This window comes from Staurois parvus, unplaced genomic scaffold, assembly GCF_062004578.1.
Source record: "Staurois parvus isolate SC_StPar_1 unplaced genomic scaffold, SC_StPar_1.0 ptg000011l, whole genome shotgun sequence".
NCBI lineage: Eukaryota > Metazoa > Chordata > Amphibia > Anura > Ranidae > Staurois > Staurois parvus.
In genome coordinates, this window is record NW_028317807.1 from 19864598 (window position 1) to 19890055 (window position 25458).

At 38.5% G+C, this 25458-nt stretch overlaps 1 protein-coding gene across 1 annotated transcript in view; it reads left to right on the forward strand.

The window, feature by feature from the left end:
* The window catches only part of PIKFYVE (phosphoinositide kinase, FYVE-type zinc finger containing), a 249768-nt gene extending 237819 nt beyond the window's left edge, over positions 1-11949 (forward strand). Inside the window, exons 41-42 of the mRNA XM_089671594.1 lie at positions 833-907; positions 6812-11949. Of these exons, the coding sequence (XP_089527720.1) occupies positions 833-907; positions 6812-6927 (191 nt within the window). The 3' untranslated portion in view covers positions 6928-11949. The remainder of the gene's footprint in view (positions 1-832; positions 908-6811) is intronic.
* The last annotated feature ends 13509 nt before the right edge of the window (positions 11950-25458 follow it).

Here is a 25458-nt window from a genome sequence, read left to right on the forward strand (position 1 = left end):
AAATCTCAAATTCTTCCTATAGATTCCTTTTCCCCTCTTGCTATAAAAGTCCCTGTGCCATTAGTGCATGTTAACACCATCAAATATTTGGGTATACAAGTATCTAGATTACCTACTGACTATATTGCCATAAATGTAGAACCTCTGTTTTGGCAATGCCCATGGATAAATGGATTTTGGGCCCAGGTAGTCCAATTTTTACATGACCATATGGGTTCTCCTGTATCCTTGGATCCAAAGCCATATTTGTTAGGAATAATGCCCGCTTCAGACACTGATAGGCCTTTGACTACTTTTTTACACGAAATGTTTAGTGCCAGGAACTTGGTAGCCCATCATTGGATGCAGGCACTTGCTCCAACTTTGGAAGAGTGAACAGCAGATATTAACACTCTACCCTTGAGGAAATTGATATATGTTGATAGAGGATGTCCCAACAAATATAATAAAATATAGGATCGTTGGTTACAATCTGCGAATACTTGCACCTATATGGGATGGTCTGTTACATTGGGACATAGTCACTAGCCGTACCGCCTCTGCAGTAAATGGCTATATACTCTGGACAGGTCATTATTTGTTGTCTTATTTACATTCTCACCATGTCAATTTTCTTTGGTTTTGTTTAATGGTTTACTACCATTCCTGTATAATCTTTATACGACACAATTATTTCTACTGTTAGATTTCGGTTTTATTTTTCAATCAATAAAGATTTTGCCTTTTTGGTAAAAAAAAAATATATTTAATTGCTCACTCCTGTTATTGTTTGCACATTTTTTTTCTTTATTGCTTTGTATAATTAACGCTTAATCGTTTTGCCCACTAACAGATTACATCCGAACATTCACATGGGACAAGAAACTTGAAATGGTTGTCAAATCTACTGGCATCCTGGGAGGCCAAGGTTAGTTGACAATTTTCTAGATTTTTGCTTTGAATCATTTAGCATCAAGTACATAAAAATGCATTGCCTTTCATCATGACGTGGCAATATCATCTTTCTATGTTATGATCTGTCACTGGGAAAATTGTACAGAGACTCTGAATGTAACTAAGATAAAAGCAAAAACTACAGCTGTAAAGCAGCTAATAACGAGTACTGTAAAAGAACCTTCAAAAATGTATTTCTCCAGCTAATTATAGCTTAGTGGCCTTATTCTATATGCAGGACCTTTTGTGCTTGCTTTCAAGTAGCCGGAATTATGTATAAATAAGCTTTTAGTGAGTAGGTAGTTCTAAGCACTACTTGACAGCCTATTAGGTATCAGTAAGTCAGCACTTTGGACAGTAAAACTCAAACACATAAATGGCAGACCTTCTGAGTGCTTGCATAGTAAAATGTAGTTATGTATGACCTCTAAGGGCTGATTTACATCTATACATTGCAGCAACTAGCATGTTACCACAGCGCACATTACATGATGCGTTACAATGCCATTCATTTTGAATGACACCCCAACATACTAAGGCAGTGCATGTGTTGCGACAAAAATTAAACCGAATTAAACTCCCATTAATGCGTAGCATAACACACAATAATGCTCATGCAATAATACAGCACATGTGTAAATGAGGCCTACATGTTTTTTGTGTAATATGTAGAAATGTCAGGTCAGGTAGAGGTTGCACAATCTATATACAGGCAGTCCCCGGGTTACGAACAAGATAGGTTCTGCAGATTTGTTCTTAGGTTGAATTTGTACGCACGTTGGAATAGGCACAAGTGCAACTCCAGATAGAAAATTATTTTTACGTTTTGGATAGCATAGGGAGGGGTTAACTGGCAATGCAGTGATGTGGGATTGTGGACAGGTCTGCTGAACAGTAGTTGACAGCATGCTGCGAGCAGCAAGATGGCCACCTGGTGGCTTCTGGGAAGAGCGTGACATCACACTGCCTCCATTCTTAAGAATGTTTAACTCGGGGACTGCCTGTACTTGAATTGAAATACTTACATTATTTACTTTTGCAAATGATATGTGTTGCTTTATATCTGAGTGCAGGTTGCAAAAATAGCTGTCAACATTTCTCACAAACCAAAGTCCAGAAACTAATAACTGTTCTGGAAATTTAGATAAGTTAAGTTATACTACACCGTATTCGAAGTACTCAATACAATGGTCAGATTTAGTTATATCAATCATTATATCATCCACAAGGGAGCTCTATTAGAATTACAATTGTGCAGTACTGTTAGTCAAGTTTTGAAATTTGATTAGTCATTGTTTCGGCTTAGTGTTTTATTTCTTTAGGTGTATAGGATTTTAGACTGTCTGTTTTTACTACATGCATACATTATATGTTCAAAACACTTAAAGTTTTTACGGAGTACTATGGATTTTTCACCTGTCGGGTAGATTCTCTTCTTGAAACCTCAGGAGAGACAGACTACTCTGAATCATTCATTTTTGTGTGTACATTTCAACCTGAGCTAATAAGCTCTGTAAGCAAAGGGCTGTTTACAATCATGGAGATCTTGGAAAACATGAAAATGAGCCTAAAGAAAGCATGAATAGAAAACTTCATTATACTCATACCTATGTGATTAACTGCACTGTTTACAGTGGCCAGACGGGAGAAGCGTCAGTCCTATAGGATTTGCACTTACCTCCCACTTCCAGAGCCGGCCATGTGATGGCTGTGTCCCTTGGACACAGCACATTTCTGATTGGTAAACCGCTTCTCTGATTGGCCCTTCATAAAATGTAAACAAGAGCCACGTGTCTGTATCTGCTCTCCTCCTCACACAGAGAGCCACTTTGTACAGCCTGTCAGGGATCTGTGTGTAACCACTAATTTTACTGTGCAGTTACACAAAGCGCACACAGTGCAACCATCTGTCAACAGTGCACCAAGCAGCATCAGTCAGTGTCTAACTGCACATCAGCTGTATCAGTGTCAATATCTGTCGCAGTGTACTAATGCACATCAACTTTTGTCAGTGTACCATCAACATCTGCAATAGCGTCCTATTGCAACATCAACACGTAATTGTTCCAGTGGTCCATCGACATCTAATGGCGTCCCTAGTGGACAGTCAACATCTGTCACGGTGTCCCTAGTGGACAGTTAACATCCATCACTGTATCCCAGGGCACCAATATATGTCAGTACAGGCTCAACATCTGTCAGTGTCCCAGTGCACATTGACAGCTGTCAGTGGTAGCATCATCTGAATGCCATATCTAAAAAAAATTGTGCACCAGTGAGGAGGCATTCCAGATTTTAAATATGACAAATGAGTAATGGCGAACTCTCACTTAGACTCTACAGGTTCATGTACGGTATCCGACGGTGTACATTCAGAGTGCAGTGGGTCAGTAACTGTTTCAAAGGAGGAATGGGTCCCAACAAAGATGCAGGCAATCTGAGGAGGAGCAGGCAACCATCACCAGTGCTGTACATCCTGGTGAAGTGGCGAGTACCAGCATCGCAGAACACCCCGATGACAGTTTGGGTACTAATATTGGGGTGTCACGTTCGCCACAAAAAATTAGGGCTTAAACCACAAGTGGTATTGCCATACTCAGGAGGAGTAGCAGAGTGTGTTTTGGGGTGTAATTCGAAACATGCCTAAGCTATGGGTTAACTTTGTCTATGCCTATATTTTTTTAATGGTTCCTGTCAGGCCACTGTAGATACAGTTTCACTTTTCTTTCCACATTTTCCAAAAGCTTATGGCAAAAAAAATGCATGTTCAAAAAACTCATTATGCCTCGTAGAAAATATGTTGGGGTATTTGCTTTCCAAACTGTGGTCATTTTGTGGGTGTTTCCACTGTCTGGATGCTTTAGCACCTCCAAAAATGTGACGGGCAATCAAGATAATGTGTAATATATGCTACTTGAAAGCCTGAAGGTGCTCCTTGGATGTTGGGCCTCTCTATGTGGCTAGGTTGTGAAAAAAATCTCGTGTAGTTTCGCCATACTCAGGACACATAGCAGAATGTATTTTGGGGTGTATTTCTTAGTATGTCCATGCTGTGTGTTAGAAATATCTTATGACAACTTTGTGTTAAAAAAAAATAAATAAATACAATTTTCTTTCCATTTTTCAAAAACTTGTTGCAAAAATGACATGATCAAAAGATTCATTATGTTTCACAGAAAATACATTTGAGTGTTTGCTTTCCAAAATGTAGTAATTTTGTCAGTGTTTCCATTGTCCCGGTGCTCCAGAGCCTTCCACAATGTGATAGGTAGTCAGAAAATTAAATACTGAATTTATGCTTCCTGAAAGCCCAAAGGTTCTTCTTGGATTTTGGGCACTCCTACATACAGTAGAATGAGAATCAACGTAGCCACCCTCTAACAGGAAGTTGGATCACAGCAGCAGCATAAAAAAATCTTCAGGATGATGAGTCATAGGATGTACTTTTTTTGTGTTAGGAATATACAGTCAGGTCCATAAATATTGGGACATCGACACAATTCTAACATTTTTGGCTCTATACACCACCACAATGGATTTGAAATGAAACAAACAAGATGTGCTTTAACTGCAGACTGTCAGCTTTAATTTGAGGGTATTTACATCCAAATCAGGTGAACGGTGTAGGAATTACAACAGTTTGCATATGTGTCTCCCACTTGTTAAGGGACCAAAAGTAATGGGACAGAATAATAATCATAAATCAAACTTTCACTTTTTAATACTTGGTTGCAAATCCTTTGCAGTCAATTACAGCCTGAAGTCTGGAACGCATAGACATCACCAGACGCTGGGTTTCATCCCTGGTGATGCTCTGCCAGGCCTCTACTGCAACTGTCTTCAGTTCCTGCTTGTTCTTGGAGCATTTTCCCTTCAGTTTTGTCTTCAGCAAGTGAAATGCATGCTCAATCGGATTCAGGTCAGGTGATTGACTTGGCCATTGCATAACATTCCACTTCTTTCCCTTAAAAAACTCTTTGGTTGCTTTTGCAGTATGCTTTGGGTCATTGTCCATCTGTACTGTGAAGCGGCGTCCAATGAGTTCTGAAGCATTTGGCTGAATATGAGCAGATAATATTGCCCGAAACACTTCAGAATTCATCCTGCTGCTTTTGTCAGCAGTCACATCATCAATAAATACAAGAGAACCAGTTCCACTGGCAGCCATACATGCCCACGCCATGACACTACCACCACCATGCTTCACTGATGAGGTGGTATGCTTAGGATCATGAGCAGTTCCTTTCCTTCTCCATACTCTTCTCTTCCCATCACTCTGGTACAAGTTGATCTTGGTCTCATCTGTCCATAGGATGCTGTTCCAGAACTGTGAAGGCTTTTTTAGATGTCGTTTGGCAAACTCTAATCTGGCCTTCCTGTTTTTGAGGCTCACCAATGGTTTACATCTTTAGGTAAACCCTCTGTATTCACTCTGGTGAAGTCTTCTCTTGATTGTTGACTTTGACACAAATACACCTACCTCCTGGAGAGTGTTCTTGATCTGGCCAACTGTTGTGAAGGGTGTTTTCTTCACCAGGGAAAGAATTCTTTCGTCATCCACCACAGTTTTCCATGGTCTTCCAGGTCTTTTAGTGTTGCTGAGCTCACCGGTGCATTCCTTCTTTTTAAGAATCTTCCAAACAGTTGTTTTGGCCACGCCTAATGTTTTTGCTATCTCTCTGATGGGTTTGTTTTGTTTTTTCAGCCTAATGATGGCTTGCTTCACTGATAGTGGCAGCTCTTTGGATCTCATCTTGAGAGTTGACAGCAACAGATTCCAAATGCAAATAGCACACTTGAAATGAACTCTGGACCTTTTTATCTGCTCATTGTAATTGGGATAATGAGGGAATAACACACACCTGGCCATGGAACAGATGAGAAGCCAATTGTCCCATTACTTTTGGTCCCTTAACAAGTGGGAGGCACATATGCAAACTGTTGTAATTCCTACACAGTTCACCTGATTTGGATGTAAGTACCCTCAAATTAAAGCTGACAGTCTGCAGTTAAAGCACATGTTGTTCATTTCATTTCAAATCCATTGTGGTGGTGTAAAGAGCCAAAAATGTTAGAATTGTGTCGATGTCCCAATATTTATGGACCTGACTATATACTTGAATAGAATTTTTATTCAACTGTGGGATTTGTAGTGTGCATAGAGCATCGCACATGCTCATTCCAAACAAACGGAAGTCAGGGAGAAAATGAAAATGTTCAGGAGCTCACAGATGATGTTACAAAGAGGCATAAAAACACAGTAAGACAATTTATTGAAAAATAGATTTTTGTATAAGCTGCAAATCCATATGATGTATCACAAAATGTGAGGTGTGCTTTGCATAGTTGTATTGATTATTTACACTTTTGTAGCTCTTGGCATGATTGAAGTGAAAAAGGTTTGCTTGACACACAAATTTTGCAGAACTGGACTATAAAATAATGTGATATTAATGCTAGAACCTAGTCAGAGCATATCATGTATTTGTGCTATGCTCAGTGATGCCTTTTTTATTTATTTTATTTATTTTTTGAAGAGCTGGCACCTGTTAAAATCTAACTTTCCACTTTGTAGATCAGGCTTCAAAAGTCATCTGACACATGGCTGATATGTTTTGGTAAATGCCCTTGCTTCTACAGAGCCATAGCAGCAAAGATATAGTGAGCTTGTAATTCAAGAGAGAGTTCATTTGCTATAGCCTATGGAATTCATTATACTATTTTTGCATTGTATTTGTTAAGGAAAACCACGAAACCCAGGCATATTTGAATGTGTCCATGCTCCATTCAATAAATTATCATTAAATAGCAAAAAAAAACTATTTTGTTTTATAGTTTTTCATTTATTTACATTTTATCTTGTTTTCTTAACACCTAGGTAAGATGCCGACTGTAGTATCTCCAGAGCTGTATCGAACTCGATTCTGTGAAGCAATGGATAAGTATTTTCTGATGGTACCTGACCACTGGACTGGTCTTGGAGGCAACTGCTAGAATTCAAAGACCAGGAAGATAGTCATCACAGCACAAAAAACCTTTACTTAACATTCTCTACTTGGGTTTTGTCTATATCTTTAGAGCTTTTTAATTACAATTATAGAATGTTGATGAAATGTTTAAAAACCTCATATAATTATTTGTACATAGAGAAAATTGTAACTTGTTTTACAACATTGTAAATCCAGGGATTGTATGTAAATGAGACCTGTTTTGAAATGAGGACCATGAGTAAAAATGCAATTCTGTTAGATGAGAACTTTTCTCGAATAACAGAAAATGTCAATATGGTGACTGCTGTGCAGCCAGTATCTTCAGATTTTGTATAGATTCAAGATAGTCTCCTGTATAGTTGTCCAGGACATTTTCTGCTGCCTGCGTTACTAGCATGAAATTGTAAGCATCAAAACTTCTTTTGATGACTTTACATCTCTTCATATATCCATCTCTATATTAGTTTTGCTGCTCCAGGGCTTTATTGGAAAATCTATTTCTGTCTCTAAATGTCCATTCATCATGTTTATACAGCAGCGCCAGGGTTATTTGCTGCTATAAATGTGACAAATTTTAAGTTCGTTCAGTTTTGAGATTCACTGTTGCCGCTTGGAAGCTGATGTAGATAGCAATGGTGGACTTGAAGAGCTTGAGAACAACAGTTACAAGTATTAGTAGGATTACAGATATAGTTTAATGTATGATCCTATGAAGGACTTAATTCACCATTTCATGTGTATTTGGGTCAAGCTAGTTAATAATGTAATTTTATCACAGCTCTGTGCCTCTGCTCCAGTAATTCTGTATTCTAAAGGCCTTAATACTTCAGCCTGAAGAATTTGTATCATGTGCTCCTGCAGAATGACATACACAGATAGTAGAGTCAGAGGTGTACGACTTAAGACCTTTAGAATGACCAGTTAGGGACATCAGCATGGAGGTATGGGGCTGGTGTGGGAAGTCCAGAATTATAAGGGAATCTTTATCTGTACACATCAGAATAATAAACTTTGCCAAGATGAGTGATATTTTAAAGGTGCCTGTTGGTATATGGGTATGGAGGCTGCCCCCAGTGACTTTTTTAATGTACAAACATTAGGGCTGTTATTTTTGCTTCAGTAATTTGGGAGTCGCTGAATCCCTAAATAGCAAGTTACTGAACATTTCACACCTGATATGCAAAATGCTTGTTTGTGACCAGGGGCTTACTGAGCAGTTAAAGAGAAGGATGTTAGTCCCAAGGCATGCTTGTACAGAAATAAAGCTGTCGTGACAACTCTTGTAATAAGACCAGATGCTAAAATGTGTGCTGACAACAATCCTTTTTTTTTTCCATTTTTTTTTAAAAAACTAGAATGTTTGAGTTTAAGCAGTCTATACTAATTCACATGGGCCCACAAATAACTCTCAAGAACACCAGCCCTTCTAGTAAATTCTACAGCTGATAATTGGCATGCCAGGGCTAGAGATGAGTCAGATTTAATATCTAGGTCTTTACAGGAATGCTTTAAGAAAGAACCCCTCATTGCTAGCAAAGTTCTAAATACAGTAAACACTTACATGACTCTTTCAGCAGTAGTCGTTTTAAAAGTAGGTTGACATGTGCATTAGCCCTTCTTTACAAGGCTTCTCTATTTAGAGTGTAACTACTTATGTTTCCTTTTTTATTTTTGTTTTATATTGCTGTAGAAAGTTTTTTTTTTTTTTTTTTTTTAGAGAAGAGTTTTTGTAGTATATGAGATCAAAATCTGCCTTGCTTTATTTGCACACTTGCAGATATATAATTGCTTTTTGGACAGAATACGTGTGCAGTTATGACATTTTGTATTTGACCTTATGATTTTATTATGTTACTAAAATTGTAGGTCTTAAAATGTGTGTAGCTGCTTTAAAAGCTAGGAAAGGGGGCTTTTAATAAAATTGACTCAAATGAATGTGAATGGTCAGAGTAAATATCACACAGCAATCCAGCACATAAAGTAACCTAATGCATACAGTTAAATACATATACAGGAATTTAGGCGTAAAATGGTTTGAACATGAATACTGCTCTGTATTCTTTGTAAATTCTTACTTACAGACAGAATATTTCCATTTAGGGAGAACAGGTATAAAATCAAGAGCCCATGCAGAAGATCTTTATACAGTAGATATATTCTATATAATACAACATTTAAAGGTGTGGGGTAATGCCTGCTTCAAGATACTGTATTGCTTTTTTTTCTAGAAGATGTGGACTTTTATGTTTAGATCAGAAAGGACAGAGAGTTGTACCATTGGTTGGGAAAGACCTAGTTATATCTGGGAAAGGGAAATGTTGAAGAAAAATCTGAGGACCTTCAACCAGTCACAACATAATTTTAGTGGTGGGGGCCAGGTGTCTGTAAATGTAAACTTCAGCATCACTTTTTATATACAGTACTTGGCAGTTTTTCCAATGATCTGTCTTCACTAAGCTGCTTCTCAATAGATCAATGCAAGTGGTCAGTGAATCATGACAGATCGCAGTGGCACCACAGTGAGAACATGGGTTAAACTGGTAGAGATCTTAATGGGTTGTAGACCTAAATGGAGGGTTTTGACTTGCCCATGTCCCATAACTCTCAAGCCAGAACAAAATTTATTGTTTGGGTGAGAGAGGATTGCTACATTCGGGAGAGGATTCTGAATGTGCATATCATTGTTGATCAAGAAACAGGCCAGACTGGTAGCATTTTTCCCATACAGCAGGTGGTGATGGATATTTATATCAACCCCCTCCATCCCATGTTTTTAAAGGGATTCATACAAGGTAGCAGTACTAAAATAATGTTCCTATCCAATCTCAGTCAGCAAGCTATGAGATAGAAGTGCCCTTGGAGCTCCAATATCTAGGCTACTATTTTACAAAATCTCAACTCCATCTATGAAGCGGACACCTCCCACGGCTTAGTTGATATGAAGCCACCCTTCAGTGCACGAGCCAGTAGGGAAGCATGCAAAAGGCATGGCCAAGCACGGAAATTCTAGATGCAGTTGAGATTTTCACAATAGACCACTTTGCGTTTTTTGGCTGCTGAAGCATTCATAAATATGTTGAACTAATGTACAGGATCTGGATGAGTAGTGGTTTATTCAAATGGCGAGGTAGTAATTTCTGATCTTTGTTCAGGTTTGCTAAGTTTAGTTCAAGGAGCACAGCTTGTATTAAATGGTGTTCAAAATAACTGTGATTGATCTAACTCTGGCTATTTGTAACGTTATACCCCGTAGTCCTGAATGCTGCATTAACTCTATGACCTAATAGATAATATGCATAGACCACGTTATAAAAATGCTAAATTCATTTTGTTTAGGCATACTTGGAAAAAAATGAGTAACGCTATGTATGTACTGCAGTTTCAATTCACCAGGAAGATGTTTTAGAACATTTAACTTTTATTTTATCTGTAGCAGGGTAGTACATTGTCTTGATCGAATATTATTGTGTTTTTGAATTGTGGCCTTTTGCATATGTGGTATAAGCATACTATGGTCAAACTTTTCACAACATTGTTTGTGTTTTTTGTTTTTCCTTAAAGAACGTTTAGCACTTTATCTTCACGCCTGTACCTCACTTGTCAATCCATCACAGTATCTACACTCCGTTAAAAAAAAAGATTTTTTTTTTTTTTTTTTTCAAATATTTCACATCTATTTTTTCTACAACTGAGCAGATACCCAATTTATTCATTCTACAATATCAACTTGGTGTATTTACACATTTATTTGATTAGTCTTTGCACCTTTTGAGCATCACTATCCTCTATGTAACTATTACATTATGTTACATTAATCCATCAAATACAGCAAGTCTAGGAAAAAAAATGTTCCCCTGCATTTGATTGGATGTTTAAAGCAAACTCAACTGCACCACTAAAAAGTGTAAATATCTTCCATTAATGTACTCTTGTATTTAGCAGTGCTGCTGTAGGAATAGGAACCTTGCAAAAAAAAAAAAAACACCTGCACTAATATCTGCTGTGTGATGGCGGATTGTCATGAGATTATACAAATCTATATTCCAGGCATTTTTTACCAACAGTAATTGCAAATGCATGTAGTAATTTTAAATAAATACACATAAAAGGACCAAAGGTTTATTAGAATTGCCAGGACTTATGCTTTACATATTAATAAACCATCAATTCTTGTATTTAGTTCTGTGTATTCTAATTGTTTCCTTCAGTTTTCAAGATAAATAGTAGTAGTTATGGTAATGTTGATTTTGTTTCCGTTATCCAAGTTGATTTTAAAGTGTAATTGGTCTTATAGACACTGAATAAACACTTAACTGATCTGTTTCCCCAGTGATGTGTTTCAGCTTATTTCAGCTCTCTGAACATAGAACAGTGTTATGTCTTTCAACTATAAAAGCTTTATGTAAACTGCCTGATCATTTGTATGCATGTTCATGAGCTTATCTCAGCAGATCATTTGCCTCCAGTTTTTGTTATATTTTTAAAGGGCATCCCCGGAACATGACATGTTGCAGTCCATAGCACAATGGCACAACTGGGCCTTATAAAACTTTAGTCATGACCGTTTTGTATATATATATTCCCTGTTTTATTTGACTACTGAAAGATTATGTAAAATCATTATAATCACACCCTGCTATGAAATGTAGATAATTCATGTTAGAAATATTTTCTAGATGCCCTGTAAAGCTCCCACGCTGTATTTGATTGTTTCTGTATTATAGTTTTCCATAATCTGTGGTAAATTAATATGTTCCTGGATGAATATGTAGCATACGCAATATGCTTTGCTTTATGTAGATTTACTGCAATTCCTTTTTTTTTTTTTTAAACTGTGTGCCACCTGTTATTAAACAGGTGTATATAAAGTGTTTGTACAGATTATTATTGTAGATATTTGGTCCAAGACCCGTTTTAATTCTATTTTATACAACTGACTTCTTAAAGTATTTAATAGTAACAATGTATAATTCTCTAGAAAATGTACTGTTTATAATAGGTATTCCAATAAACTAGTGAGCTATCATTCTGACTAGTGTAATTGTTTGTTTTTTTTTTAATGTGATACAAATATTCCACCATAAAGGGAAGTTTAAAATAGTAATAAAACATATTCTATTTTACAGCAAAACAAATAAAATTTCATTTGCAACATCCCCTATTTAACAAAATAACCAACATTAGTGGGGTGTGCTTTCCTAAATAATATACCTCAAAAACCACTAATGAAAGAACAAGAACATGTGCACACTCGAATATCAATATTGTTTTTTATAGAACTGAAGGCAAACCTTATTTTATCCAAAACGGGGGAAAAAAGGGAAGGTTATAACCCTTGTTTGTTTCTTTGCTACCCGTGTCCATTGGGAGATTTCCCTTCACTTGCTGTCCTAAAGCTAAAACAGGAAGTGAGATGAAATCCTTCTAAAGTGAGGCAATCCCGGTTTCCACCAGGGTCACCAGATCTAGTGTCTTCATCCGAAGATTTCCCTTCTATTCCTGTTCTAGGGTCAATTCAAAATTGGGGATTTTCTTTTCATTTTCACTTTTGATGATAACGGTAAACAGGACAAACAGAAGACCATAAAAACCTTACAAGTGTTCTAATCCTTCTCCACTCTAAAGCTTTAAGAAAAAAAAAATTTGCATTTAGTTATACTTTAGGCTCCATGCACACTGGCTTAAAAATTGCTGCTTCTACAGGACTTTTGTGATTTTCCTGTAGAAGCCGCTCAATGTTATCCTATGTGTCCATGCACATTAGGACAATTAGAATCATTTTTTAAGTTCAACTTTAGTGGCAGGAAAAAAAAAAAACCTTCTGGTTTGCATGTTTCGAGATTTCTGGCATAAAAAGGCTAAACTAAACTGAGTACAAAAAGGCTTTTATATCAGCTTTCTTTTATTTGCCAAGGGAACTGGTGTTTTTTTTTTTAAGCCCAGTGTGCATGGAGCTTAGAGCTTTTCTTCCCTAGCATATCAACCAACCAAAGTGCATATAAAGTCTATAGCCATAAAGATAAAGCAATTGTAAGGCCTCATGTACACTTGGTGTTTTTACAGCCTCTGTTTTTGGCTTCTGACTTTTTTTTTTTTCTACAGCCAGTAAACTTCCCAGCATACAGTCAGGTCCATAAATATTGGGACATCGACACAATTTCAACATTTTTGGCTCTATACACCACCACAATGGATTTGAAATGAAACGAACAAGATGTGCTTTAACTGCAGACTGTCAGCTTTAATTTGAGGGTATTTACATCCAAATCAGGTGAACGGTGTAGGAATTACAACAGTTTGCATATGTGCCTCCCACTTGTTAAGGGACCAAAAGTAATGGGACAATTGGCTTCTCAGCTGTTCCATGGCCAGGTGTGTGTTATTCCCTCATTATCCCAATTACAATGAGCAGATAAAAGCTCCAGAGTTCATTTCAAGTGTGCTATTTGCATTTGGAATCTGTTGCTGTCAACTCTCAAGATGAGATCCAAAGAGCTGTCACTATCAGTGAAGCAAGCCATCATTAGGCTGAAAAAACAAAACAAACCCATCAGAGAGAGAGCAAAAATATTAGGCGTGGCCAAAACAACGGTTTGGAACATTTTTAAAAAGAAGGAACATACCGATGAGCTCAGCAACACCAAAAGACCCAGAAGACCACGGAAAACAACTGTGGTGGATAACCGAAGAATTCTTTCTCTGGTGAAGAAAACACCCTTCACAACAGTTGGCCAGATCAAGAACACTCTCCAGGAGGTAGGTGTATGTGTGTCAAAGTCAACAATCAAGAGAAGACTTCACCAGAGTGAATACAGAGGGTTCACCACAAGATGTAGACCATTGGTGAGCATCAAAAACAGGAAGGCCAGATTAGAGTTTGCCAAACGACATCTAAAAAAGCCTTCACAGTTTTGGAAGAACATCCTATGGACAGATGAGACCAAGATCGACTTGTACCAGAGTGATGGGAAGAGAAGAGTATGGACAAGGAAAGGAACTGTTCATGATCCTAAGCATACCACCTCATCAGTGAAGCATGGTGGTGGTAGTGTCATGGCGTGGGCATGTATGGCTGCCAATGGAACTGGTTCTCTTGTATTTATTGATGATGTGACTGCTGACAAAAGCAGCAGGATGAATTCTGAAGTGTTTTGGACAATATTATCTGCTAATATTCAGCCAAATGCTTCAGAACTCTTTGGATGCCGCTTCACAGTGCAGATGGACAATGACCCAAAGCATACTGCAAAAGCAACCAAAGAGTTTTTTTAAGGGAAAGAAGTGGAATGTTATGCAATGGCCAAGTCAATCACCTGACCTGAATCCGATTGAGCATGCATTTCACTTGCTGAAGGGAAAATGCCCCAAGAACAAACAGGAACTGAAGATAGTTGCAGTAGAGGCCTGGCAGAGCATCACCAGGGATGAAACCCAGCGTCTGGTGATGTTTATGCGTTCCAGACTTCAGGCTGTAATTGACTGCAAAGGATTTGCAACCAAGTATTAAAAAGTGAAAGTTTGATTTATAATTCTGTCCCATTACTTTTGGTCCCTTAACAAGTGGGAGGCACATATGCAAACTGTTGTAATTCCTACACCGTTCACCTGATTTGGATGTAAATACCCTCAAATTAAAGCTGACAATCTGCAGTTAAAGCACATCATGTTCGTTTCATTTCAAATCCATTGTGGTGGTGTATAGAGTCAAAAATGTTAGAATTGTGTCGCTGTCCCAATATTTATGGACCGGACTGTATATTATCCTGTGTCCATGCACACATAGGCTTTAATCCGGTGTTTTTGGCAGGGTGTTTTCTGGTTTGGAAAAAAAAAAAACAGAACTAGTGGGTTTCGAGTTCTTAAGCTGTAAAAACACTCCATTGCTGGTAAAACCTGGCAAACCAGCATTTTTTTAGCCAATTTTTTTTTGTGCTAAAAACAACAATGTGGAAAAACAGTTAAACACTACTGGAAAAACTTGAGTTAATCACTTGCCAACCGCGCTGTAGCTGAATGATTGCTATAACACGGTTGTCCAATTCTGGGAGGGTGTTATATGACCTACGAACACAGCTGATTACGTGATGTGGTAAAAGGCCAATCACAGCAGCCTTTTACCACATGATCAGCTGTGTCCAATGACACAGCAGATCACCGGGTAAATGCAGGTGCCGGTTATCGGCTGCACTTTCCTCTTTCTGTCACAGCATGAGGAAAGTACTGCCGATAACCAGCAATTGTCAGAAAACAGATCAGCACAGATGATCAGTGCCACCCAGCAGTGCTGCCCGTCAGTGCAGCCTCATCCATGCACATCAGTGAGGGAGAAAAATTACCTGTTTGCAAAATGTTATAATAGAAACAAAGAAACATTTTGTTTTCCAAAATGTTTTGCTCTTTTTTTGTTTATAGTGCAAAAAAATAAAAGCACCCAGTGGTGATTAAATACCACCAAAAGAAAGCTCTGTGTGTGGAAAAAAAAAATTTATAAAAACTTCATATGGGTACAATGTTACATGACTGCACAATTGTCATTTAAAGTGTGATAGCACTAAAAGATGAATATTGTCCTGGGCAGGAAGGGGGTATAACTGCCCAATAGGCAAGTGGTTAATGTGACTGTATACAGCTAATGCTACCGGCAGTTTTAAAAAGCCCACTGTCCATGAGGTCTAAAGGCTATTTTTTTTCAGTTGAAAAAAATAAACATGTTGTACTTACCTGCTCTGTGCTATGCTATTGCACAGACCAGCCCCCTACCCCCTCTTCTGGAGTCCGTGCTGGCTCTCTCCACTCCTCTCCTGTATGTGTCCCCATTATAAGCCATGTGCTATGTTTAGGTGTGCTCCACGCACCATGTAGAGCCTTGGCAGAGCCCATGAGATGGCTTCCCTTACATTTCCTGTTTAATACCCCCTGAAGTTGGTGACAGGGTGTAGCAGGATGAAAAGTGGCACGGATGCCTGTGCTAGGTCCTGGCACAGTGGGTAGTCAGACAACAGTCATATTGGAGCTTGTGCAGAATGGGGGCACACAGGTGGAGTACAGGACCTTGCAGTGTGAGAAGCAAAGCCATAGTTGAGATGAAGTACAAGAGGTGCCAAAATCCAAAGATGAGCAGGGTCAAAAGTTAGGCTGGGGTCAATATCAGACAAGCAGCAGAAGTACCAAGACAACAGTCTGGAAAGGAAGTCAGGACATAAGTCCAAGTCAGAAACAGGAGATCAGAATAAAGCAGGATGAAGGAGCAAGCCAGGTCAAATACAAGATAGCAGGATGCAGGTCTTGTCAACACTCCTTGGTTGTCCCGAGCTTTAAATAAGAATCTTAGCATGCACAATCCGCACTGGTATTTGGTGCCAATTCACTTTATTGCGCGCGCACACACACACACAGTCTTGACTGTATGTATTGGCTCATAAGCTGCATATTGTGCACACAGAGATCTTTGGGCCTGGCCATGCACTTGATCTTCCTGACACTGTTCCAGGCTGTTCAGGGCCTAGTGTTAGGAGGGTGGGTTAGGGGACTTCTCTGAAACCTCTTGACAATGCACAATCTGTGCCTCTCCCTTTCAGGCAAACTTCAGCTCCACCATCTACAATGGTCCTAACCTGGTGTGCTCAGTCAGCCCCTGGTATAATTCCACGCTTTTTTTTTTTTTTTTCACCCAGGATCATGGAGTGTTCCCGTTTCCCTGGTGTATTCCGCATTGCATAACATAAATTACAAATCCAGCAGGGAGAGTAGTAATGGCCTCAACTCGAGAATTTAGTGGAATTTCAGCTTACAACAAACTAGCCTTTATACTGTCCCCCTCCTAACACTTGTGCTAACTAACCTGTGTAAGAAAGATGTGAACCTGTGAATGTAATGGGGGGTACCCTCAGCACGTTTTACAAGGTAGGTAATACACTTCTCAATTCGAATGCGTATTGCCTGTTGTCCTTAATTTACCATTAGTTGTGTGTGTGCGCAGACAGCTAGCTCAACAGCAAAAAGTATACTGCTTGAAATACAGTTGGTTGAATTTCTGTGCTTAGGAGGGGGGGAAGCCCGCTTTAAGGCTAGTTGAGCATAAATTGGAGTTACTTAAAGCACATAAATCCAACTAACCATTTCAGGCAGTATTCTTTTTGCTGCTGTTCTGTCTGTTCGCACACACATGACTGTAAAGTAAGAAGGACAAAAGCCATACACATGAAGCAGACTTGAAAAGTGTATTCGCTACCTTGTAAAACGTACTCTGAGGGCATCCATTCTTAGTCAATGGTGGAAGAAGTTTGCAATCGTGAAAAAGGAACCTAAATCTCTAAGGGATTAGCCTCTTCCAAACTCAATCCTGACTCCATTTTGTCACTTCAAAACATTAGATAGTAACTTAAAAAGTACTGAAGCCAGAAAGAGCCAACCTAGTAGCAGCCATACAGTAACAGAATGGGGTTTTACCAGTACTTATTAGATTGGGCAATATTATCTTTAAAATATATGAATTTCCACAGCTTAAAGCTCTCTTTGCCCCTTAGCCGCCTTAGTTTAAGACTCTGAACATGCTGCAGTTGACAGAGGCTTCCGACCTAATGCTTGACTGCTAGAGAGATACTACATTAGTCACTTTACAAATCGATGCTTCCACGTTTGTGTAATGAACAGCCCTTCTAAAAATAACGAGTCACATTTAATATTGCTTTTAACAAGACCCATTTTAAAAGGTCAGAAACAAATTGCATAAGACAAAAAGGAAAGGACAGCACAGAAAAAGTGCAAAGTATATTAGCCAGTCTAATGATTTCCTCAATCTTTGTAGGTCATTTGTATGTACTGTATATATGAGGCTGCTCGGCGGGTGGGCCTTAAGGCCGAGCAGCCGTAGATATGCGGCCCTGTGTAAATAACTTACCGTGCTGAGAGTGCGTTATTATATATATAATAAATAATTGAAAATTAAATTTTTCTTGTATTTAAGGCACTGTTTGAATAAAAATATAAAACTGAAAATATGTAAAAAAAAAAATTTCCATGGGGTGTAGCTAATTGTTCCCAGCAGGTGTCACGGGCTGAGGGTCTGATCAAGGAGCAGATAACTAATACTCTGCATGTGTCACTGATTGAGACTCTTTTTGTAATCAATATATGAATGTTGTGATATCTACACTCAGGACCACCAGCCCAGCCTATCTTATTAAATTGGTACAGGGTTCAAATGCCCCCCAGCCCAGTGCTTTCCTAATTACAGAACACAGGGTATGCATTTAAGTATCATAAAACAAGAAAAAGGTAGCGCTAACAAACTAAATATCCAAATCAAACAGTGATAAAACCGTGAAAAAAATTATTTTAAATTACCAAAAAAATGTCTTTAATTTTCTTTTTCATCAACCGTGAAAAATGTCTATATCAATAAGAACAAATTTGTGCAAATCCACCACCAACAGAAATGAATAAACTCACCAGAGCGAATTGCCAGTTAAATTATAAACCAGCAATTTTATAATTTAACTGGCAATTTGCTCTAGTGAGTTTATTCATTTCTGTTGGTGGTGGATTTGCACAAATTTGTTCTTATGGTGATGGACATTTTTACTGTTGATGAAAAAGAAAATTCTTAAAGACATTTTTTTGGTCATTTAAATTAATTTTTTCACTGTTTTATTTATCACTGTTTGATTTGGATATTTAGTTTGTTAGCGCTACCTTTTTCCTGCTTTATTATTGTAACCTTTATTTTGGGGTTAAGGTTTAGCAGCTTGTGTTAATGAATTACATGTGAACACCTTTGGCGCGATTTTCATTTATATTTTTTTTTCATGCATTTAAGTATAACTAAAGGAAAAACTTTTTGTTAATTGTACAGGACAGGGTTGCATAGACCATGTGCACCCTCACACATTCCATGGGATTCATTTTTTTTTGCTAATCTCCTTAGATGATCGACATCTTCTTAATGTGCATCTTGGGAACTGTACCCAAGCCCCATAGTGGTGGGGCCAAACTGTAATGTTTGCTTTTGGCACTGGATCCTGCTTTTTCTTACCTTGGCATGTAGTTCAATGAGTGTAGTTAGGTGCAGGGCTGTGGTCCATTCCAATGTTACCCAGACCCTTTTGGAGGTATGGCCACCATAATGGAAGGATTTTGGTCCCCTCTTGCAACCTGCAGCATGGATAAGGTGAGACAGGATTTCCCTGTAATTGTGACCAGATCCTAATTTTAAATTTGGCTGTTTTTTTCCTATACAGAATTGCTTCTTGGGAGGTGACGTACTTTCAGTATACCTTCCAGCTGACGCTCTTTTGCCCACCATTTCTACTGAAAATGCAAGAATAAATTGACCAAATGCAGGCTGCAGTGTTAAGTGTGGACAGCTTGCTCTATCTGTAATGCTGCAGAGAGCACTCTAGTGGCAACGGGAGAGGGTAGTCACATGACTTTGATGGGTCATGTGCTCATTTGTTTTCTTTATTAAAATAGCATTGTAACTGAATTTATTATTTTATAATAAGAGACCTCAAACTGGTCATACACTCATCAGCTTCATTCAACCTGCAAAGTCTTAGTGTCATGGTCTGGGATCAAGCTCAGAAACCAGTAGCTGTAGCAGTAAAGAGGTTCACAAGTAATCAGCTGCAAATATGCAAGCAGATTCCGCTAACAGAAGGATTGGGGTCTTGGCACTAGCCAGTCTTCGCGAGAGCTGCTGCTGGTGGAGATGGGTTTTGCTGCTTGCTAATGCCAGGTCATGGCCCTCTGGATAGCCCAGCAGTGAAGGAGCAAGTGGAGGTAAGGAAACGGATGAAGCAGATAAAGACCAAGCCAAAAGGTAAGTAATAACTAGATGTTATCGACTACTCTTCCTTCTGATACCAAGTGGTAGCAAACTTAAAGACAGTAGCAGGACATGAAAGGAGCAAGATACTGGCTGGAAAGAGCATAGTAATTTGGCAAACAGGAAGTGCACAGACATTAAATCAGGAAGTTCATGGATGGAACAAAGAGTTAAAGGTTCACCAAAAAAAAAAAACTACAAGCAAAGGTTGTCCAAAGGATCAGGCAGGGAGCTGCCCAGCATCTCAGGTGGCACAGCAAGAAGAGCTACAGTCAGACATCACAGAGGTCCCAAGTTCAGATCTGGGCCCTGACACTACATTTCCACCATACAGTGTGGATAAATTAATCTCCCCGACTTTCTATTGTATTCTGATAGCTGGCATCCACAGCTCTCAGTTTACCTGAACAGTGACTCTACCGGACACTGACACTGTTTGACAATTTTCCCCCTGGCTTCTTTAGCAAAAATTGATTATTCAATTACGTTTTATCAAGCCTGGCAGCTTTTAGATTGTTGCTACTCCATATTTATTCAGCGGTTCACTTGCCTGATGGCTGACTGTTGTCCTTCCACCTAAAAAAAGAGAAACTGGTGTCACCTGCCTGATGGTGTTGTCTGGCAGAGATATTGTATATGAACCATAAACATGCATAGACTGAGTAACAAAAACTTTGGCAAGTAAGATACTATACGTACAATTGTGTTCAAAATAATAGCAGTCCAACATCACAAACCAGATTAATCACTATTTTTGGTATAAATTATATTTCTATATGGCAAATAATTTATTAGTAGGTGTAGTAGAGCAGGGGTGTCAAACTGGCGGTCCTCCAGCTGTTGCGAAACTACAAGTCCCATCATGCCTCTGCCTTTGGGAGTAACTGTCAATCTTGCAATGCCTCATGGGACTTGTTTGGTAACAGCTGGAGGGCTGCCAGTTTGACGCACATGTAGTAGAGTAATAGAAAACCAGCAGACCCAACAGTCATGCTATGCATGCTGCTGTTTCTGTGTAATTGAATCATTAATTGAAAGGGGAGCATTCAAAATAATACCAGTGTGGAGTTCAATTAGTGAGGTCCTTCAGTCTGTGAAAAAACAGGTTGCCTTTATTTAACGAAGGCAGCAAATGTTGTACATGCTGGGTATAGTGCATTTCTCTCTGAAAATCTGAGGAAAATGGGTTGTTCCAGACATTGTTCAGAAGAACAGTGTACTTTGATTAAAAAGTTGATTGGAGAGGGAAAACATATAATGAAGTGCAGAAACTGATAGGCTGAGCAGCTAAAATTATCTCAAAACCAAGACCAAAACCAGAAAGACGTGGAAGAAAACAGAAAACCACCATTCGAAGGGACCGAAGAATAGCCAAAAGGCCAAAGACTCAGCCAATGATCAGCTCCAGGGTGATCAAAGAAGATCTAAAGTTACTTGCGAGTACTGTAAGAATTAACACCTATGTGAAGCCAAGCTATCAGCAAGAAGCCCCTAGGAGGTTCAATTGTTAAAAAAAAACTATATGTGCTTAAGAGGTTACAATATGCCAAAGAACACATTGACTGGCCTAAAGAGAAATGGAGCAACATTTTGTGAACTGATGAAAGCCAGATCATTCTTTTTGACAGTTTGTCAGATGACCCCCAAACACTGAATTCAAACCACAGTACACTGTGAAGACAGTGAAGCATGGTTGCGCAAGCATCATGATATGGGGATGTTTCTCATACTACGGTGTTGGGCCTATTTATCACATACCAGGGATCATGGATCAGTCTGAATACATCAAAAAACTTGAAGAGGTCATGTTGCCTTATGCCGAAGAGGGAATGCCCTTGAAATGGGTGTTTCAACAAGACAACGACCCCAAACACACCAGTAAGTGAATAGCATGTTGGAGCCCAATCTCCGGACCTTAATCCAAAAATTTGTGGGGTCACATCAAAGATGCTGTTTCTGAGGTAAAACCAAGAAATGCAGAGGAATTGTGGACTGTAGTGCAATTGTCCTAGACTGGAATACCTGTTCACAGGTGCCAGACGTTGGTCGATTCCATGTGAAGCAATCTTCAGAAACAATGGTTGTACAACTAAACTGTTCAGCAATTCACTGGAAAGCAAAATCTTCAAGCATTTTTCAGTTTATACAGTAAATGTTTGTGTTTATAAAGAAAAATGCAGGCACTGCTGTTTTTTTGAACAGCCTACTATTCCTTTTTTCTTCACTTTCTGTAAAGTAATACATTTGAAAGCTTTGTCTTCATGTTTTGATTTGTAATAGACTGTGCAGTATTCCCAATGCATTTGCGTTTATAGAAATAAAAGCTATTATAAGGATTTTGAGCTTTACTCACTCTTTTAAACACACGGCTATTATTTTGAAGACAATTGTATGTGTTTTTCACCTATACATTTAATGGTTTAGCATGAACTCTGTCATAAACAAACAATTATAGATCCAATATTTGTTTTTTGCACAGACTGGCTTTATTGGAATCCTGTACTCAGAGGAAAATGTGGACCACCTTTGCTATTGCCCTTTAATCCTTGGTCATGGACCTGAAACTAGTAAGCAAATTAAGTTGGTCAAATTTGCATTCCTGATTTGTTTGGTTCTGTGATGGAAAAGCATTAAAGCAACAGGATCAGAATAGCAGAGAGAAGTCATCAATGACAGCCTTTGTACTACTTTCAGTGCAGGTTGCTTTTAAAGTGGAACTAAACTCTACACAAAAATGCTCCTAGCAGATTTCTTTTTTAGTGTTCTCTAACTGCCGACCATGCATTGTGCAGTGTACACTCCCAGCCTGTTTGTGGAATCCTTGAGATGTGGAGAATGCAGCTGGGTGCCAGGACAATGTAACTCAAGTGTACATATAGAAGACTATAGCAAAAGATCCTGCGCTATGGTCTGGTTATTTGGTGTTCAAGTGGCTGCCTGCACACTTATTTTAACCCAAAATAGGATACAATTACATCAAAACAATATATGTAACGGTGAAGTGCTACAATGCACCTACCACTTTGTCTAACAATAGTGTTAGGCAATATGAATGACTAAATATTCTCATAAAAATAATGTGCAACAATATAAGCTAAACCAACTAAATATGTCAAATTCATGTACTGTCAACAAATACAGCAATTCATGTAATTACTTGTATGTAACAAAAGTCTGATAAAGTGCATAAAAGTGCTACAAGTAATTTTATCTTGGCAAAAACCAAAGTGCTACAAAGTTAAAGTTCTTGTTTCCACTCCAGTAACTGCGTTTTTCATGCTCCCCCTCTGGGTGGGTCTATTAGCACTCTGGGATCTCTCCTCCAAGGCGCCTGTTTTCCCCTTTTAATTTTTTTCAGGTATCACATGTTCTTTTCCACAGCTCACCATATATGCACATGGAACAAAACTCAAAATATTGTAATATCACTTTATTAACGTTGATTAAAAATGTTAAAAACACTTACATGCAATGTTTGCTTGCCATACACAAGCTAGGAGTACATTATAATATGTGTCTGGGATGCTTCTATGTTCCACAGCCTGGAAATGAGCAAACTGGAGGTGATGTAAGGAAGCTCCACTGCTGGCCCAGATGCATGCTATGTGGAAGCTACAGTGCGGCAGAAAAAGCATTATAAATACTTAACGTGATATTAAAGGTTTGCTTATTTAAACAAAAGCAAAGAAAACAAACATGTCATACTTATCTGCTCTGTGCAATGGTTTTACACAGAGCAGTCACAATCCTCTTTTTTCTTGGGTCCCCCACTGGAACTCCTGGCTCCTTCCCCTTGACCAGTGCCCCCACTAGCAAGCCACTTGCTATAGGGGCACTGGTGTGGGCTCGCTCACAAACCACACTCTGTGTCCATAAGACACATAGAGCCATGGCTCAGCTCCTCCATCCCACTCTCTCCTCATTGGTTCACTAGCTGTGTACAATGAATCCCCTTACAAGGAGAATTAATACACAAAAATTATTCCTTTCCAACAATTTAGAAATTGGACAAAAGGTTTAGCTCTGTAAAACAGTTTTTGATAGTGCATTTTAATACAGGCATATTATGAGGAACAAATGAGGAGGAAAGAAAAACAGAGGGACTTTGTGAGGGACAGTCCATCAAAATCAGGGACAGTTGGGAGCTATGCTTATATATTCAAAACCAATATTGTTTTTCCAAGTACGTATTCCAACATCTCAAATAAAACAGAAATGTAAGTTTTATTATTTTGTAGACCCCTTAAAAGGATGACTACCTGTCCATAATAGAACAATCTTTATTTTCTTTTTCCTTTTCGTACAATGGTGTAAAAAGAGGATGTGCAGGTATTTAAACATTTCTGATATCATTTCCCAAATGTGGTTGGAGGGGAAAGCTGTAGGTTTTTGCTTAAGGCATATAATGTATGCTGAGATTTACATTTTTTTTAATTCTTTCTTGCATGTCCTTTTTAGGCTAGGTTCACATCTAGGCAGTTTGCGTCTGATCCGTTTCTGCTTTGCGTTTTGCATTGCATTTTGCCGTGTTTCTTTTTCTTGCTTCTAGGCAGATTTAAAATGCAAAACACATATAAAATGCAGCAAAACACACTACATGCTTTTCTGCAGTGTTTCTATAGTCTATAGAATAAAAAAACGCAACTTTTTGCTTTCAAAAAAGTCCCTGACTCTTTCCAAAAAATCGCACTGGGTGAAAACGCGGAGATGTGAATATGTCCCATAGGAAATCATGTTAAATGGACTGTAGTGCTTTTCTGCAAATGCAAAATGCTACGGAAAATGCTTATGTGTGAACCTAGGGTTAGCCTAATGTGTTAACTTCCACAAATATTGATGAGATGAATATTTAAAGCTGAATTCCATCAACTATAGTTACATATTAGAAAAGGTTAAAAAAACAAATACACATTCACCAAGTTGAACCTGTTTGAGGTATACAGTATGTTTTGAAAAACAATCCCTGCAAGCATTGGTCAGTTTGCTGTAAGAAGGTAAAAAAATATAACAGAATCCTGTATGTAATTGTGAAATAAATAAAATGATGGTATCAGCTTTCTATCTTTATATTGACTTCCTAAAATGTGCTGCACAGAAGCCAATGGCCAGTATTGTTGGCAAGTCAAGTTTAAGCATAAATATACACACCCCTAAACACTATTTTGAACCTTTTGATGTTATAGCAGCATTCAGTCTTTTTTGGAGGGAGTCTAAAGCCCCAGGTCCAGCTGAAGAACAACAGCCCCAAAGCATAATGTTGTCCCCACCATGCTTCAATCTGGATATGATGTTTTATTTTTTATTGTGCCGAACATACTTTTTGGAATTATTGCCAAAAGGTACTCATCTGACCATAACACATTTTCCCACATGCTTTACACAGAATTAATGTAGGTTTATGCAAAATGTAGCCTTGCTTGGATGGTTTTTAGTAAGAAAATGCTTCCGTCTTGCCACCTTACCTACAGCCCAGACATATGAAGAATAGGGGAGATTGTTGTCACATGTCGTACACAACCAGTACTTGCCAGACATTCCTGCAGCTCATTCAATGTTGCTAATAAATAACTAAATCAAAACATGCAAGTGCTTGAATTATACAGGTAAAGTAGCAAACACTTTAAGAGGATATCCTCTCCTTAATACCAAAAGTGAAAAATATATACCAGGTGTTGCGCTAAGTGATCTCTGATAAATATTACATAATTC